Here is a 16,463-nt window from a genome sequence, read left to right on the forward strand (position 1 = left end):
CAATTGCTACAGTTCTCCGGCTTCAGCCATGTCTTCTGCTGTTCTGCTGTTATATAACCCACATGGAATGGTTTTGTGCGTTTTTAAAAAAGAATAAAAACTCCCAGAAATCACCAGTCAGATATGAACCCATTTTACTATTACTATATACTCAATGTTCCTGTAGATAGTAAAAACTTGACCACAAATTTGCTAATGGCCTTGAAGAAATAACTTAATAAGACAATAACTACTTAAATGCTAGGTCAAAATCTCAATCAGGATTGGAGAAGTCTTAAAAGTGGGGGGAGGGGTCAAGACACCAAAGTGGTGATATCCATCATTTCTTGGCTCAGATCACACTGTCTTCTCTGACAGATATGTTATGAGATTTTTATAGCATGTTGTGTCCATTGGACTTGTATGGTAGATGGATAGACGACAACAATTATCCTTTTATGAGGGTAGGGAAATATTTCATGTTCACACTTCATAGAATTGGATACAATTAATCGAAGAAAAAAAAAAAACCAAAACGTTTTCTAAGACTTTTTCTTGTACAACAATGGCTGTAAAATGGATCCAAAACAGCATCGTCTTCCTCATCCTTCTCTGTTCAGGTGAGTACTTTGTAGATGTCTAATAATGGGGTTATTGGGGGAGATTTATTAAACCTGGTAGAACATAATAGTTCCCATAGCAAATAATAGGACAGGGTGGAATTCCATTTGTAACAGGTTACCTACCTTGTGTTTGGAATGTCCATGGCCTAGGATGCCACGGAGAATAATTCCAACCCTAACAATTAACCATGCTATATATACTATACAGTGATAAAGCTATAAATAAAAATATACCGTATCTATTATCCTCTATGTTGTAGATTGTAAGCCCTTGCAGGTAGGGCCCTCTACCCCACTGTGCCAGTTTGTCACTGTTAGAATTACATTGGTTTCGTATACATATTTTTTTTGTAAATGTAGATTGTGAGCCCCATATAGGGATCACAATGTATTTTTTTTTTTTGTTACCTATTAGTATGTCTTTATAGAATGGGAGGGAATCCACGCAAACACGGGAAGAACATACAGACTCCTTGCAGATGTTGTTCCTGGAGGGATTCGAACCCAGGACTCTGTTTTGTATCTTTAGTGTACTGTATATGAACCCTCAAATGTGCAGCACCATGGAGTTAATATTATAATGTAAAGCACCATGGAATTAATATAATAATGTACAGCACCATGGAATTAATATAATAATGTACAGCACCATGGGATTAATATAATAATGTACAGCACAAGGGAATTCATCTAATAATGTACAGCACTATGGAATTAATATAATAATGTACAGCGCCATGGAATTAATATAATAATGTACAGCACCATGGAATTAATATAATAATGTACAGCACCATGGAATTAATATAATAATGTACAGCACCATGGAATTAATATAATAATGTACAGCACCATGGAATTATATAATAATGCACAACACCATGGAATTAATACAGTAATGTACAGCACCGTGGGATTAATATAATAATGTACAACACCATGGGATTAATATAATAATGTACAGCACCATGGGATTAATATAATAATGTACAGAACCAGGGAATTAACGTAATAATGTACAGCACCATGGAATTAATATAATAATGTACAGCACCATGGAATTAATATAATAATGTACAGCACCATGGAATTAATATAATAATGTACAGCACCAGGGAATTAATATAATAATGTACAGCACCAGGGAATTAATATAATAATGTACAGCACCATGGAATTAATATAATAATGTACAGCACCAGGGAATTAATATAATTATGTACAGCACCATGGAATTAATATAATAATGTACAGCACCAGGGAATTAATATAATAATGTACAGCACCAGGGAATTAATATAATAATGTACAGCTCCATGGAATTAATATAATAATGTACAGCACCAGGGAATTAATATAATAATGTACAGCACCATGGAATTAATATAATAATGTACAGCTCCGTGGAATTAATATAATAATATACAGCACCAGGAAATTAATATAATAATGTACAGCACCATGGAATAAAAATAATAATAATAATTTTTTTAAAAAAATAATAATAATAATAATAATAATAATAATGTTACACAATCTTGTATGTAACGTCCAGAGGGTTTGTAGTTCCCCTCTGCCATCAAATTAATATGCTATGGGCCATTCCAAAAGAAGTTGTCTAAGTAGAATCCTTCACACTTTAACAACCATACAGAAATATGGATTTTGCTGCAGGGAGAGCACCAGGGCTCTACCCTTTATAATGGCCCTGATAGCTGTTGAATAACGGCGAGAGACACTGGAGCAAAGCCCCAGGCATCAGGCACAGAGTGCACAGCTGTGGTTGAGGAGGGTACCATATGTGCGTGGTGAGTGGACAATCTGGAGGTCCTGAGATCCTGAGAATGGGGTTCAAACTTTCCATCCTGATGGAGGCCAAGCATGCCCTGCTGCTCCCATAGAGAATAATGGAGGACGCATGCTCAGCCTGCTTGTCGATAAGGGCAGGAGAACCAGATCCTCCTTCTCAGGATTCATGTCGGTCCAAACAGACCAACATCGATTGCTAAGTTATTCCCCATTGACAGTGGATAACTTAAAAACTTGTTATAACCCCTTTGTTCTGTTTATCTGTTCCATTTTCAGCCGGTGACCAACTGTTGGGGAAGGTAGGACCTAGGGGCTTCTTAACAATCATTTTGTCCTGCAGAAATAGGACGCACCAGAGAAACTCCTGCTCCAGCCAGTTTCCTTACAGTAAGACATAGGGGAGTAAGGAGGACATCACTAAGCTCTTGTAAGATTTCTTATATTGTAATTTGAGACACAATAGAATCACGGGAGAGGAGGCGATGAAGGAAGGAAGTCCTGGAATATTTATATATATTATATAATTTCCTGTTTCTGATTGAGGAACCCAAGGAACATCCAACTTTAAGCAGTCAAACTCAACCGAAGTACGTCTTTTCCGTTCCCTGATGAATGGGTACGAAGCCAAAGTGAGGCCTGTTCAGAACTGGAAAAAGGTCACCAACATCTATCTAGAGATAACTGTTTATGCTATTCTGTCTGTGGTAAGTAATGTACAGCACCATGGAATTAATATAATAATGCACAACACCATGGAATTAATACAGTAATGTACAGCACCGTGGGATTAATATAATAATGTACAACACCATGGGATTAATATAATAATGTACAGCACCATGGGATTAATATAATAATGTACAGAACCAGGGAATTAACGTAATAATGTACAGCACCATGGAATTAATATAATAATGTACAGCACCATGGAATTAATATAATAATGTACAGCACCATGGAATTAATATAATAATGTACAGCACCAGGGAATTAATATAATAATGTACAGCACCAGGGAATTAATATAATAATGTACAGCACCATGGAATTAATATAATAATGTACAGCACCAGGGAATTAATATAATTATGTACAGCACCATGGAATTAATATAATAATGTACAGCACCAGGGAATTAATATAATAATGTACAGCACCAGGGAATTAATATAATAATGTACAGCTCCATGGAATTAATATAATAATGTACAGCACCAGGGAATTAATATAATAATGTACAGCACCATGGAATTAATATAATAATGTACAGCTCCGTGGAATTAATATAATAATATACAGCACCAGGAAATTAATATAATAATGTACAGCACCATGGAATAAAAATAATAATAATAATTTTTTAAAAAAAAAATAAATAATAATAATAATAATAATAATAATAATAATAATAATAATAATAATAATGTTACACAATCTTGTATGTAACGTCCAGAGGGTTTGTAGTTCCCCTCTGCCATCAAATTAATATGCTATGGGCCATTCCAAAAGAAGTTGTCTAAGTAGAATCCTTCACACTTTAACAACCATACAGAAATATGGATTTTGCTGCAGGGAGAGCACCAGGGCTCTACCCTTTATAATGGCCCTGATAGCTGTTGAATAACGGCGAGAGACACTGGAGCAAAGCCCCAGGCATCAGGCACAGAGTGCACAGCTGTGGTTGAGGAGGGTACCATATGTGCGTGGTGAGTGGACAATCTGGAGGTCCTGAGATCCTGAGAATGGGGTTCAAACTTTCCATCCTGATGGAGGCCAAGCATGCCCTGCTGCTCCCATAGAGAATAATGGAGGACGCATGCTCAGCCTGCTTGTCGATAAGGGCAGGAGAACCAGATCCTCCTTCTCAGGATTCATGTCGGTCCAAACAGACCAACATCGATTGTTAAGTTATTCCCCATTGACAGTGGATAACTTAAAAACTTGTTATAACCCCTTTGTTCTGTTTATCTGTTCCATTTTCAGCCGGTGACCAACTGTTGGGGAAGGTAGGACCTAGGGGCTTCTTAACAATCATTTTGTCCTGCAGAAATAGGACGCACCAGAGAAACTCCTGCTCCAGCCAGTTTCCTTACAGTAAGACATAGGGGAGTAAGGAGGACATCACTAAGCTCTTGTAAGATTTCTTATATTGTAATTTGAGACACAATAGAATCACGGGAGAGGAGGCGATGAAGGAAGGAAGTCCTGGAATATTTATATATATTATATAATTTCCTGTTTCTGATTGAGGAACCCAAGGAACATCCAACTTTAAGCAGTCAAACTCAACCGAAGTACGTCTTTTCCGTTCCCTGATGAATGGGTACGAAGCCAAAGTGAGGCCTGTTCAGAACTGGAAAAAGGTCACCAACATCTATCTAGAGATAACTGTTTATGCTATTCTGTCTGTGGTAAGTAATCTCGCTGTTACCCAACAGATGCAATATCTATAATGGGACCCCTACTTATTTTGTGCTATATTGAATAGTGATATATTTTACTTGGCAGAGGGGCCATTGGGGTCCCTCAGGGTCCAGGGCCTAATAGTGACTTCTAATGCTTCCCTAGCATGTTTGGGAGACTGCATGAGGTTAGAGAAAAGTGGGGACATCAGGATGTAGACATCTCATTGGTCAGAGTACACAACATACAGACCAGGAGTACACACCATGAGCAGTCTACCCATAGGGGATATCATTTACCAAATGAAGAAGAGGAAAAAGACCCAAAAGTTTCCGGTAAGACCCACAGTTTCCGGCTGCATTATATCTAATATATATCTACATATGGGTGAAGAAGGTTCGATTTTTTTTTTGTAATACCCAATTGCAAACTGTAGGGAACAAGCAATGGTAAATGGGCTGGAGGCTTTGGGTATGTAAGAGGCCAATGTTACCAATCTTCACAGTCCTATCACTATCTAACCCTATTATGTTTGGCTATCATTGTGAGCCTTGTGGTATTTAGCCTCATTTCGCTCATTTTGCCGCCAAAATCCAACTTTGCCACTTATCTAAAAATATAATATTTTATTACATTTTTATTTATCTTTTTCAATCCATAGGAGGAGAAAAATCAACTGCTGACAACGTACTTCTTGTATAATCGGGTAAGAAAACGGATGGTAATATTTTACTGAATGCATTAAAAGAGTTTTATACAAAAGGCTTTTATGGCACCCCCAACAGGCTATATATGAGCACCACGTATAGGAACGAAGGGCGCCCACCATGCCTTTTATAACCAGTAATAGTTAGTAATAACTTATTCTTTATGTTTGGTGTCTTTACAGTTATGACCAATAACTGTAAGTGTTAGTCCAGTCTCTCTCTCTCTCTCTCTCTCTCTCTCTCTCTCTCTCTCTCTCTCTCTCTCTCTCTCTCTCTCTATATATATATATATATATATATATATATATACTCTCACTTTATTGCCCTCATTCACATATCATAACGTCTGTTGGCTAAAATACCAATGTCTAGCTCTGTTTATGGCAAAACTCCATTTCATTACTTTGGAATTTACACCTGCCTATTCATAGCAGATGAAGCTACTGTGGGCATTGTATGGAAATGTAGTCCGCAATGCTATAAGTAGGGTTGAGCCGATCTTGACTTTTCAGGATTGTTTTTGAAATCTGATTTCCGATCATTTTTCATTCGAACCCGATCTCAATCCCAATTCTGATCCCAATGCAAGTCAATAGGATTTTTTTACTAATTGGAGATTGGATTTTAAAAACGATCCTACTCACTATACAGCATGGAATCTAACAATTGAATGCTTTAATTGTTAGAATCCACGCTGTGTAGTGATTTTTTTAATCACTAAGTAGCCAGAGGATTTTTTTTTAATCCTCTGGCTACTTAGTCCTCCCTGGTGTCCACTTACCTGCAGAGATGGCTGATCCGGTGCCCGGTGTTCTCGTTCTTCTTCGCCTCGCTGCCCCCTGCCTCCCAGGTTAGGAGAGCGTGGGCGGGTACCGGGAGGGGAGACGTGTCGGCTGCTTCGATTCATTCCTATGGAACCGCAGCGGAGCCTTCACACTGAGTATACACTCCGCTAAGAATGAGCGGCGCGTATACTAAGTGTGAAGGCTAACATTGTTAGTTTTTCCCACAATGCTTGGCCAGTAGCCAAGCATTGTGGGAAATAATCACCGATCTCAATCCTACCTAAAAAGATCGTGTTCGGAATTCCGATTGTGATCGTGAAATTTTCTCGATCGCTGATCGGAATCCGATCGCTCAACCCTAGCTATAAGTGATAATATAACAATCCATTTAGGAGCTCATGGAAAACAAAGGAACATCCAACTATTGTGCTGTCTGTTTATATCACTGTGTATCTTTCTTTACTAATAATATAGATAGTAATAGGGTGCCCTTGGACAACCCCATGGGATCTTATGATTGTAGTACTATCTTTCATGCAGAGGAGCAAGTTGAACCCTTTTTGGACTCAATATAAAGTCTGTAATAGGGACATGTAAATGATATTGATTTGTCATATGTGAATCCTTATCCTGCCAGGATCCCACCAATCCACAGAATGAAGTGGTCACAGCCCTATATAGTTTTACAAGTTCTCCCTGGTTTATAGTAATAGATATCCTGAATTTCTCTTCTGTAAATGAACCTGTTTTCAGTTATATCATTAGAAAATGGCAACCCTTATGGGAATCTCATTATACTCATCCTCTGCTGCTTAGTAGAAGGTCAATGGTTACCCACATAGGGATTATGTAAACAGTGCAGAACCAGATGGTTGCACTCACATGTAGGCTTGGACTGGCCCACAGAGTCGGCCAAGGATAGGGTCACATGTCTGCGCCATGTGCTGTATGCGCACCTTGTAGTCTTGCTCTCCACAGTTTACATAACCCATAGACGATGAGTGTAAAGTACGATGTTGTCTACAGATTGTTGTGCCACAACAATACAGTATAAGGCCTATTCAGAAATATTTGTATAAAATGGCTGACCCCTGTAAGACTTGGCCTTGTAAGACTGATAATAACTTCATATTAAAGAAACATAATAGTAATGGGAGCACAGTTTGTATACACTGCATATTGTATTATAGCAGCATTATTGCCTTTGTATATCCTGCACATGTATCTTGTCTTTTAAGTACTGGAGAGATGAGTTTCTACAATGGAATCCGATGGAGTTTGACAATATGACTATTATATCCATTCCTTCTGAGAACATTTGGGTCCCGGATATAATGATCAGTGAATTGTGAGTATAGATCATACACAAAGGAACAGAAGAAAGAAACTTGTCTAGCGAATATTTCTGGTGGAGTATTGTACTTTGGAGGCCTCATTTCAACTCCTTCAAGAAATTTCTAAAGTATGATATTTATTTTATTTCTAAGTGTTTTAATCTTTTACTGAATAAGAATACAGCTCCAGTATACTGTAAATTTCCTCTGGTTTACAAATCTGTTGCAGCCCCAACTACCACTAACTAACCTGAAGAGTTGAAGGTGCTCTCCCTTCCAGGGCCGGCTCCAGGTTTTTATGGGCCCTTGGGCGACAGAGCCTTAGTGGTCCCCCTTGTAAAGGAGGCAGAGGAGTCGAGACATTGTGCGTCGCAGATGAAGCGAGTGACGTCACGCAGGAGTGTGGCGTCACCAACGCCATACCTCCCAACTTTTGCCGTGGCAAATTTAGCTCCACCCACTTTTATGTTGACTCCGCCCATTCGCATTCATTTTTCATGTGCTCCCACACAGTATAATCCTCCTACAGTCACCCATAAATTATATGCCCCCCCTCCATCTCTCCCCCAGTTTCATATACACCCTTCCTCTGCCCCCAGTTTCATATCCCCCCCTCCATCTCTGTCCCCAGTTTCATGCTGTTCTCCCCCTTCATCTGTCCACAGTTTCATGTCCCCCGTCTCTGCCCCAGTGTCATGCTGTTCCACCCCCCCCATCTGCCCCAGTGTCATGCCGTTCTCCCCCTTCATCTTCCCCAGTGTCATGCCGTTCCCCTCCTTCATCTGCCCCAGTGTCATGCCGTCCCCCCCCTCCCCTTCATTTGCCCCACAGTTTCATTGGGCCCCCTCCATCTCTGTCCCCAGTTTCATGCCGTTCTTCCCCCCTTCATCTGCCCACAGTTTCATGTCCCCCTGTCTTTGCCCCAGTGTCATGCAGTCCCCCCCTCTGCCCCAGCATCATGCCATTCTCTCCCCACCCCCTTCATCTTCCACAGTGTCATGCCGTTCCCCCCCTCCCCTTCATTTGCCCCCCCAGTTTCATGAGCCCCCTTCATTATGTTCCACCTTAATGTTTAATATAAAACAAACACTTACACTCACCTTCCATCGCTCCCCCGTCGCTCCTCTCTCCGCTCTCTCACTCCATTCACATAGTTGTAGGCGTGATGTGACGTCATCACATCGCACTTACACACGCCGAAGCCGGGCCACAGCTTTAAAGCAGGAGCTGAGCTCACAGCTCCTGCTTTAATCGCCTATGTATTCAGCTCATCAGCGTCAGCTAAAATCGGGACAGGGAAGTGCTGGGGCGGGCAAGTGCCGGGGGGGCCCCAGAGGCTCTGTGGGCCCCGGCACTTGCCCGACTATGCCGTGCGCTGATGCCAGCTCTGCTCCCATCTCTCATGCATACCCTTGACTAAAGCTAACTCAAGAGTTCCCAACTTATTGGCTAAGACTGAGATCACCAACACTAAACTCATTCCACCTTCTAGAAACCTCAAAGCAAGGGAAATTTAACTCCTGAGAGGCCAACCTAAAACTGAGGAAAGCGCAAAAGCCAGTATTACACAGTGGAAACAGCATAACTCATCATGGAACACGCTACACATTAATATGTTATGTTTTCTCTCCCCACAGCATAGATTCGGGAAAACCCTTAGGCCACAGTTTTGTCTATGTTAATAACACAGGACTAGTAAAATACCAAAAAAGCAACAGACTTTCCACCATGTGCATGTTTCACATCTACTTCTTCCCATTTGATGTCCACAACTGTACGTTGAGCTTTCGCAGTCAGCTACACACAAGTAAGTCACACATTTTACCTTGGAGAATACACTGTGCAGCAATAAGTATTTGGACACCCAGTAAAGTTCCGGGGAGGTGGAGTTATGGTCTGGGGGGTGTTTCTCCTGCTATGGACTGGGACCCTTGGTCCTAGTGCATGGTAAACTCAACGCCAATGCCTATTACACTATTTTAGATAACCGTGTGCTTCCTACATTATGGAGGTTCTATGGGTTGGACCAATGTTACTTCCAGGATGACAATGCCAGCTGTCATGTAGCGAGGTCTACCATGGCTTGGTACAGTGATAATCAGGTTAACCGACTGAACTGGCCTGCCCAGAGCCCAGACTTGAATCCTATCGAGCACATCTGGGATGAGTTGGATCACCAAACGAAGGGGTGCAGCAGCCGACCAAAATTGGTGAAAGAACTTACCTGTCTTCTCCAAGCCGAATGGAATAAAATACCACTAGCCGTCATACCAGGAATTGTGGAAAGCCCCGCAGGGTTGAGGCTGTAAATGCCGCTCATGCCACTCAGACCACTGGTGTCCAAATACTTATTGGTAGACAGTGAAGTTTTATATAGATATAACCAATGTATAATTGAAAAGTTTAAATGGTTCTCCAGGGTTAGAGAAGATGGTTTCTTTCTTCTTTCTAGGAAGTGATATCACATTCTTTAGTCACATGGAAATTCTACAGAAAAGTCCCATCAAAATGAATGGGACTAAGATACAACATAGCCATGTGACCAATGTACGTGATATCACTTTCTGAGAAGAAAAAAGCCACCATGTTTTCTAATCCTGGAAAACCCCTTTTAGTAACATTATTAAATTAAAAAAACTTAGCTTGTACAAATTGTGTGTTGTCTGCCAGCAAGGAATTTGGAGAGAGTTATTATTAATATGACTTGTTCATCATTGGTTACCAGCTAGACACATCAATATCTCCATCTGGAGAGCAGAAAATGATGTAAAGAAGGATTTGCACAAGTTTTACAATCAAGGAGAATGGGAGCTTGTCAAAGTACATTCCAGTTACAGACTAGAGACTGAAGAAGGGCAAGATTTTGCAGTTCTAATGTTCCACGTGAGTTATTGGAAGACTTCATCTAACATATTATGTTATATTATAGTCCAAATCTATTTTTAAAGGGATTGTCCAGCCAGTTTCAAATCAACATTAATAGACAAATATTATAGTTTGTAGAATGAAAAGTTGTACAATTTTCCAATATACTTTCTGTATCAATGCCTTACGGTTTTCTCAATCTCTTATTATTATGCTGTGCACCTGTGTGTCTATCACCTGACCATGGACTGTACATCACATGACCATGGACTGTATATCACCTGACCATGGACTGTATATCACATGACCATGGACTGTATATTACCTGACCATGGACTGTACATCACCTGACCATGGACTGTATATTACCTGACCATGGACTGTACATCACATGACCATGGACGGTATATTACCTGACCATGGACTGTATATTACCTGACCATGGACTGTATATTACCTGACCATGGACTGTATATTACCTGACCATGGACTGTATATTACCTGACCATGGACTGTACATCACATGACCATGGACGGTATATTACCTGACCATGGACTGTATATCACCTGACCATGCACTGCATATCACATGACCATGGACTGTATATCACCTGACCATGGACTGTACATCACATGACCATGGACTGTACATCACCTGACCATGGACTGTACATCACATGACCATGGACTGTATATCACATGACCGTAGACTGATTTTTATCCACTGGAAGTAAACAATGAATGCCTATAAGCAGAGATCTAGAAAACTGTGAAGAATTGAAAGAACAGAAAGAATATTGGAAAACCTCACAAATTTTCATTACACAAAAAATAGCATGTATTTGCTGGAACTGGACAACCTCTTTAAGGCCTTGTGATCACAATACACATTATAATACATTTGAGACAACAGACATATATTTATTGACTTCACATTATTAGTATTTTTTTACCTGGAATTATTTTATACAGATCATCTTTAAGAGACATCCACTGTACTACATTGTAAACCTGATTATACCCAGCATATTTCTCATGATTTTGGACATTATTGGATTCTACCTCCCTATTGAGAGTGGAGAGAGGATAACATTCAAGATCACTCTCCTACTGGATTATTCCGTCTTCCTCATTATAGTTACGGAAACGTTGCCTGCTTCAGCTCACACTACTCCTATAATAGGTAAGAGCATATATAAGGAGCTAAGACTTAATATAATACAAATAACATACTGTATACATCATATGCATAGGTCAGAAGGGTTACTATGTCTCCTTAAGGAGATGTTGCTTCTATAAGGCCATCTTGTGGTGTTCAGGGACTTATTAGACCATACATGCCCTGGTATGAATTATAGGAAAGCAATATACAAATAAGTCCTCCTTGCTGGAAAAGGAGAACTTGCTCTAGTGCCACCTTTTGGAAAATAGTTCCCTATAGATCAATGCTTGGTTTTCCTGAAACCTATTGTGGTTCTCCACCAAGGAGGACTTATTTCCATGCTCCTTTCCGATCATGTATGTAAACATTTACATATCTATTTACAAGCTGGTCTACTATTTTATCTTCCCTTCAGATTCCTATTTCCTGATCTGCCTGGCCTTACTTGTGATCAGCCTGACAGAAAGTATTTATATAGTCCGAATCGTCAGTAAGAAAAATATCCACACTAAGGTACCAAAGTGGATAAAGACGTTGGTTCTCGAAAAGTTAAGCATCTTGGTTTGCATGCAGGACTGGCACATGAAGCCACAGAAGTTTTCCAATACACTACAAGATATGGAAGACACAAGTAAGGGTAAGTTGGTCCCAACAACTATATCCAGCTTGGTTTCAACATGAGAGAGAACTTGCTCTCCCTCTTTGTGCTAGCGATTTGCTTGAAAGGGTTTGACTGTCTCATTTCAATCACAAGCCCCTTTCACAAAGATTTATCAGAACCCTAATGGAAACCTGACGGTCCTCATTATATGCAAATGGTCCCACATTGCAGAATTGCATTGGAAAAAAAGTGCTGCATTCTACAGCACTAGCAAGGTGAATTAGATTCTGGTTAATCTCATGCACACATTACAGAAAAAAAAAGCTGTGGAAAATCTTTTTTGAAAAACACAGCATGTTAAAGTGGTATTCCCTTCTGACGTATCTCGCATGTAGATTCTGATTCTAAAAAATGTAAGTTTTCCTAAATACATTGCTTCAGCAATTCTGCTTTACTTGGTTACTATTCTTCCAGTTGTCAAATACTAGGCTGCACCTGTAACCAGATTTGATAATGTGACTTACTGCTCTTTGGAGGGGAGGGAGGTTGAGTTCTCTTAATTACATTCAGAGCTGTTATCTAGAGCCCTGCCCAGGACAATCAGTTCTTCTAATTGTAGTTTGCTGATAAAGGTTCAGACAACATGTATCTTGCTATATATGTTGATTGAGTTTATTGCAAGTCCCTTGTCTGTATAAGTATTCTATGCAAACAAGCGTAAGGTAATATACATTTACTGTGCATAACATTTGATCTGCATTTATATTGGATTTCTAGTAATCATAATAAATAATCTCTCATGGTAAAAGCAATGGCTATCTCTATTCAGGTAGTTCATAGTACCCTGCCTATCAAACAGTCAAAACCCGCCCACCAGCTTGCTGAAGAATACATGAAGTGAAATGAACAGATAGAAAGCAAAACTGATAATATAGGGAGATGATAAAACCCCTTTAATTTTAGCTGCATGGATAGATTAAGAAAAAAGTAGTGGTAAACACAGTTGACGATTCGCTATGAAATGCCTTAGCTAAAACCTACTTTTGAGGTTAATTTTTATGAGTCCTGGGTCTCTGTTTTGTTTGACACTTACATTTTATGTTATTCTTTCAGATAAACTGGACAGAAATACTGAGAATAATGAATCATCCACACTGACAACTACAATTGTTAAAGAACATCCAGAGACTCTGGAAAGCATCTTCAATGAGATAGTGACCATCCGTCAATATATACAAGACCAAAATAATCACACAGCTTCTAAGGAATGGCTGCTGGTTGGATATGTAGTTGATAAATGTCTTTTCTGGGTGTATTTGATAACTGTGCTGGCTTATACTGTTACCATTGCAATATGTTGGTCATATCACATTGCTGTATAAACCTTAAAACTATTGCTAGTTATAATATAATGTAGTAATTAGAGATGAGCGAACACTATTCGAAACAGCCGTTTCGAATAGCAGGCTCCCATAGAAATGAATGGATGTAGCCGGCACACGGGGGGTTAAGCAGCCGACCGCCGGCAAAGTTTGCGTGTCTGTGGCTGCTTCCATTCATTTCTATGGGAGCGTGCTATTCGAAACGGCTGTTTCGAATAGTGTTCGCCCATCTCTAGTAGTAATCAATAGAACATAAAAATATCCAAAACTTTGTGTTTTATGTTGTTAGGGAGAGTGGCATGCAGCTGTAGCAATATCCCTTCTTTTATCTGTTTATGCACATGTGCACCCTTACATACATGGGATTTGGTTAGGACTCCAATTTCTAATGAAATTAATTGTATACAATATTGTGTCATGCCAACAAAACCCTTGAGAGGTTGCAATTCACAGCATAACCACTAGATGGCTACACATAAGCACAAATAGCATATCACTTTGTGACATTGTATCACCTATCAATATTGTTTTGAAAAGCTAATGATTTCATGACATACAAATCCGGACATGTATTGTTTGGGGGAAAGATATGGATGGACAAATATGCGGTACTGCAAACTATGAGAAGGAAGGAGGAACAGTAGTACAGGCACATAAGCAAAGGCATACCTATTGGGGTGCAGAGGTGGTGATTGTATCAGGGCCTGGAGCCCCAGGGGTTTAAAAGCCTTTCTACATCATATGTATTATAAACACTACATAGTAAGTGCGGGCCAAGTCATATATATATATTTACAGTTAATGATGTTTTGTCATGAGCATAGGAGCAGTGCCTCTGGGATTACTTCCAGCACTTACTGTCTTACACAGACAAGGAACGGGTCCAACCGTCGTACTTCAACTACGACGGATCAACTTACTGAATGATCACGCCATCCAAGATGGCAAGATCTACCCCGGCCACCCCCGCAATCTCATCTGGTCAGGCCTTCTGGCTGCCTATGCACAGTTCCCATAGTGAACCTATGTCCAATATTCTGAAATAATATATATTTGTAGTTACAAATGCAACAAAAAAAGGGGGAAAAGATGAAGAAAATGCAAGAAAAAAAATGACATGAAACCACCCTAAGACGACTAAAGTCCATGATAAATGATAATGCTTGGAGAATGCATCGACTGCTTGTGAAAAACTCAACCATGTGTTAAAATGCAATTGTATATGATTTATTTTTTTTTTGAACTGTAATTTTTATTGAAAGGATTTTTGTAAAATACAACACAACACAAGAGTTGAAAACATAAAAAACATGAACATGGAGCAATGCACATACCGTCAAATAGACTGGGAATGTATACATATCACAAAAACCTGAGAGTGGAAATGAGGGGGTGGGGGAGGAAGGGAAGGGGAAGGAGTCAGAGACTATTCAAAATACAGTATGTGTCCCAAGATGACCATATAGCCTGGAACGCCTCAACAGTATGGTTAAGTGGGGACGTCAAGTTCTCCATACTATGGACATCCTTAGCTCGGGCTACATGATCAGAGCCAGAGGGAGGAGAGGCATTCTTCTATCAGAGAGCGATGAGAGTTTTGGCTGCGGTGCAGAGATATAGAAACAATTTAGAGGTGTGTTTACCCAGATGAGCAGGGGGGGAGATTGAGGAGATAGATGAGGGGGGTCTAAAGGGACACCTTGGATAAATAGAGCGTCTGTAAGGGACTTGACCTCCAGCCAGAAAGGGTGGATCCCTGGACAGTCCCAAAAAATATGATACAGGGTACCCACTCCTGCCCGGCAACGGCAACACAGGGAAGGGATGTTAGGGTTAAGGGAATGGAGCAAGGCTGGGGTATGGTACCAGTGCATAAGTAGCTTGTACTGGGTCTCCCGGAACGTAACACAGGTGGAAGATTGAGTTGCACGGGACTGGATAATTTGCCATTGGTTCGAGGAGATCTCCCTGTTCAAGGCCCCAGACCACCTCTCCATATATTTATGTGATATGGGGCCCTGCCGTCCAGAGGAGGAGAGGATACCATAAATACCAGAGATAAGGCCTGCAGTAGAGGTGCCCGCACGACATAGCTTTTCAAAGGGACACCTTCAGAGAGCCGAACTGGGTAAAACAAAATGGACAATCTGCTGGTAATGCAACCATTCAGTGGTGGGTAGATGTAGTTCTGACACAAAATACTCAAAGGGCCTGAGCACCAACCTCAGCGGGTCTATTAAGTCAGCGACACGGAATGTATATGATTTTATGTATAGGTATATATGAAACTATAGAGCTATTTGTACCCATAGTAAAATGGGTTTTCTCACAATAGAAAAGCTTTCTGAATAAATGCATGTTAAACGTTTGTTCTCATTGCTTCTTTTCAGCTCTTTTCTAAAGAAAATGTTCTCTAGCAAAATATTGTAAACTAGAAACTGGAGGAGATTGTGTCTTCGGTGCCGAAGTTACTATGATGTGGATTGTGTCACCTCTTCTACTAGCCTTAGTATTTGTCCGGGTCATAGTCAACAGCAAGGTTAAAAAAAACCAACATACTATTGAATTCCATACATTACATTTTATGCATATGTTTTTTTCTTCTATAGCAGTGACTTACTTTTGAGAAAACAGGGCTCTAGGCAAGTAACAAAGATGAGCCCCCGCCTGCCACTTAGCAGATGTAGTTCAGAAGCCAAAGTGACAACGAGTACTAGATATAGCGATTAAAATGGTCAACATGGCGCTGTGTGTCCAAAACCCTCCATTCGGCACCAATGGTTCACCCACAATGGTGTTTACCAGAGCACCAG

At 40.2% G+C, this 16,463-nt stretch overlaps 1 protein-coding gene across 1 annotated transcript; it reads left to right on the plus strand.

The window, feature by feature from the left end:
* Positions 1–544: 544 nt before the first annotated feature.
* LOC142209468 (5-hydroxytryptamine receptor 3A-like) lies at positions 545–13,650 on the plus strand. Its single transcript, XM_075278459.1, has 9 exons — positions 545–599; positions 2,955–3,115; positions 5,476–5,520; positions 7,545–7,654; positions 9,278–9,447; positions 10,366–10,523; positions 11,478–11,688; positions 12,083–12,304; positions 13,382–13,650. The coding sequence occupies exons 1-9, from the start codon at positions 545–547 to the stop codon at positions 13,648–13,650; spliced, it is 1,401 nt and encodes a 466-aa protein (XP_075134560.1).
* The last annotated feature ends 2,813 nt before the right edge of the window (positions 13,651–16,463 follow it).

The sequence above is a fragment of the Leptodactylus fuscus genome, chromosome 6 (genome assembly GCF_031893055.1).
Source record: "Leptodactylus fuscus isolate aLepFus1 chromosome 6, aLepFus1.hap2, whole genome shotgun sequence".
Classification (NCBI taxonomy): Eukaryota; Metazoa; Chordata; class Amphibia; order Anura; family Leptodactylidae; genus Leptodactylus; species Leptodactylus fuscus.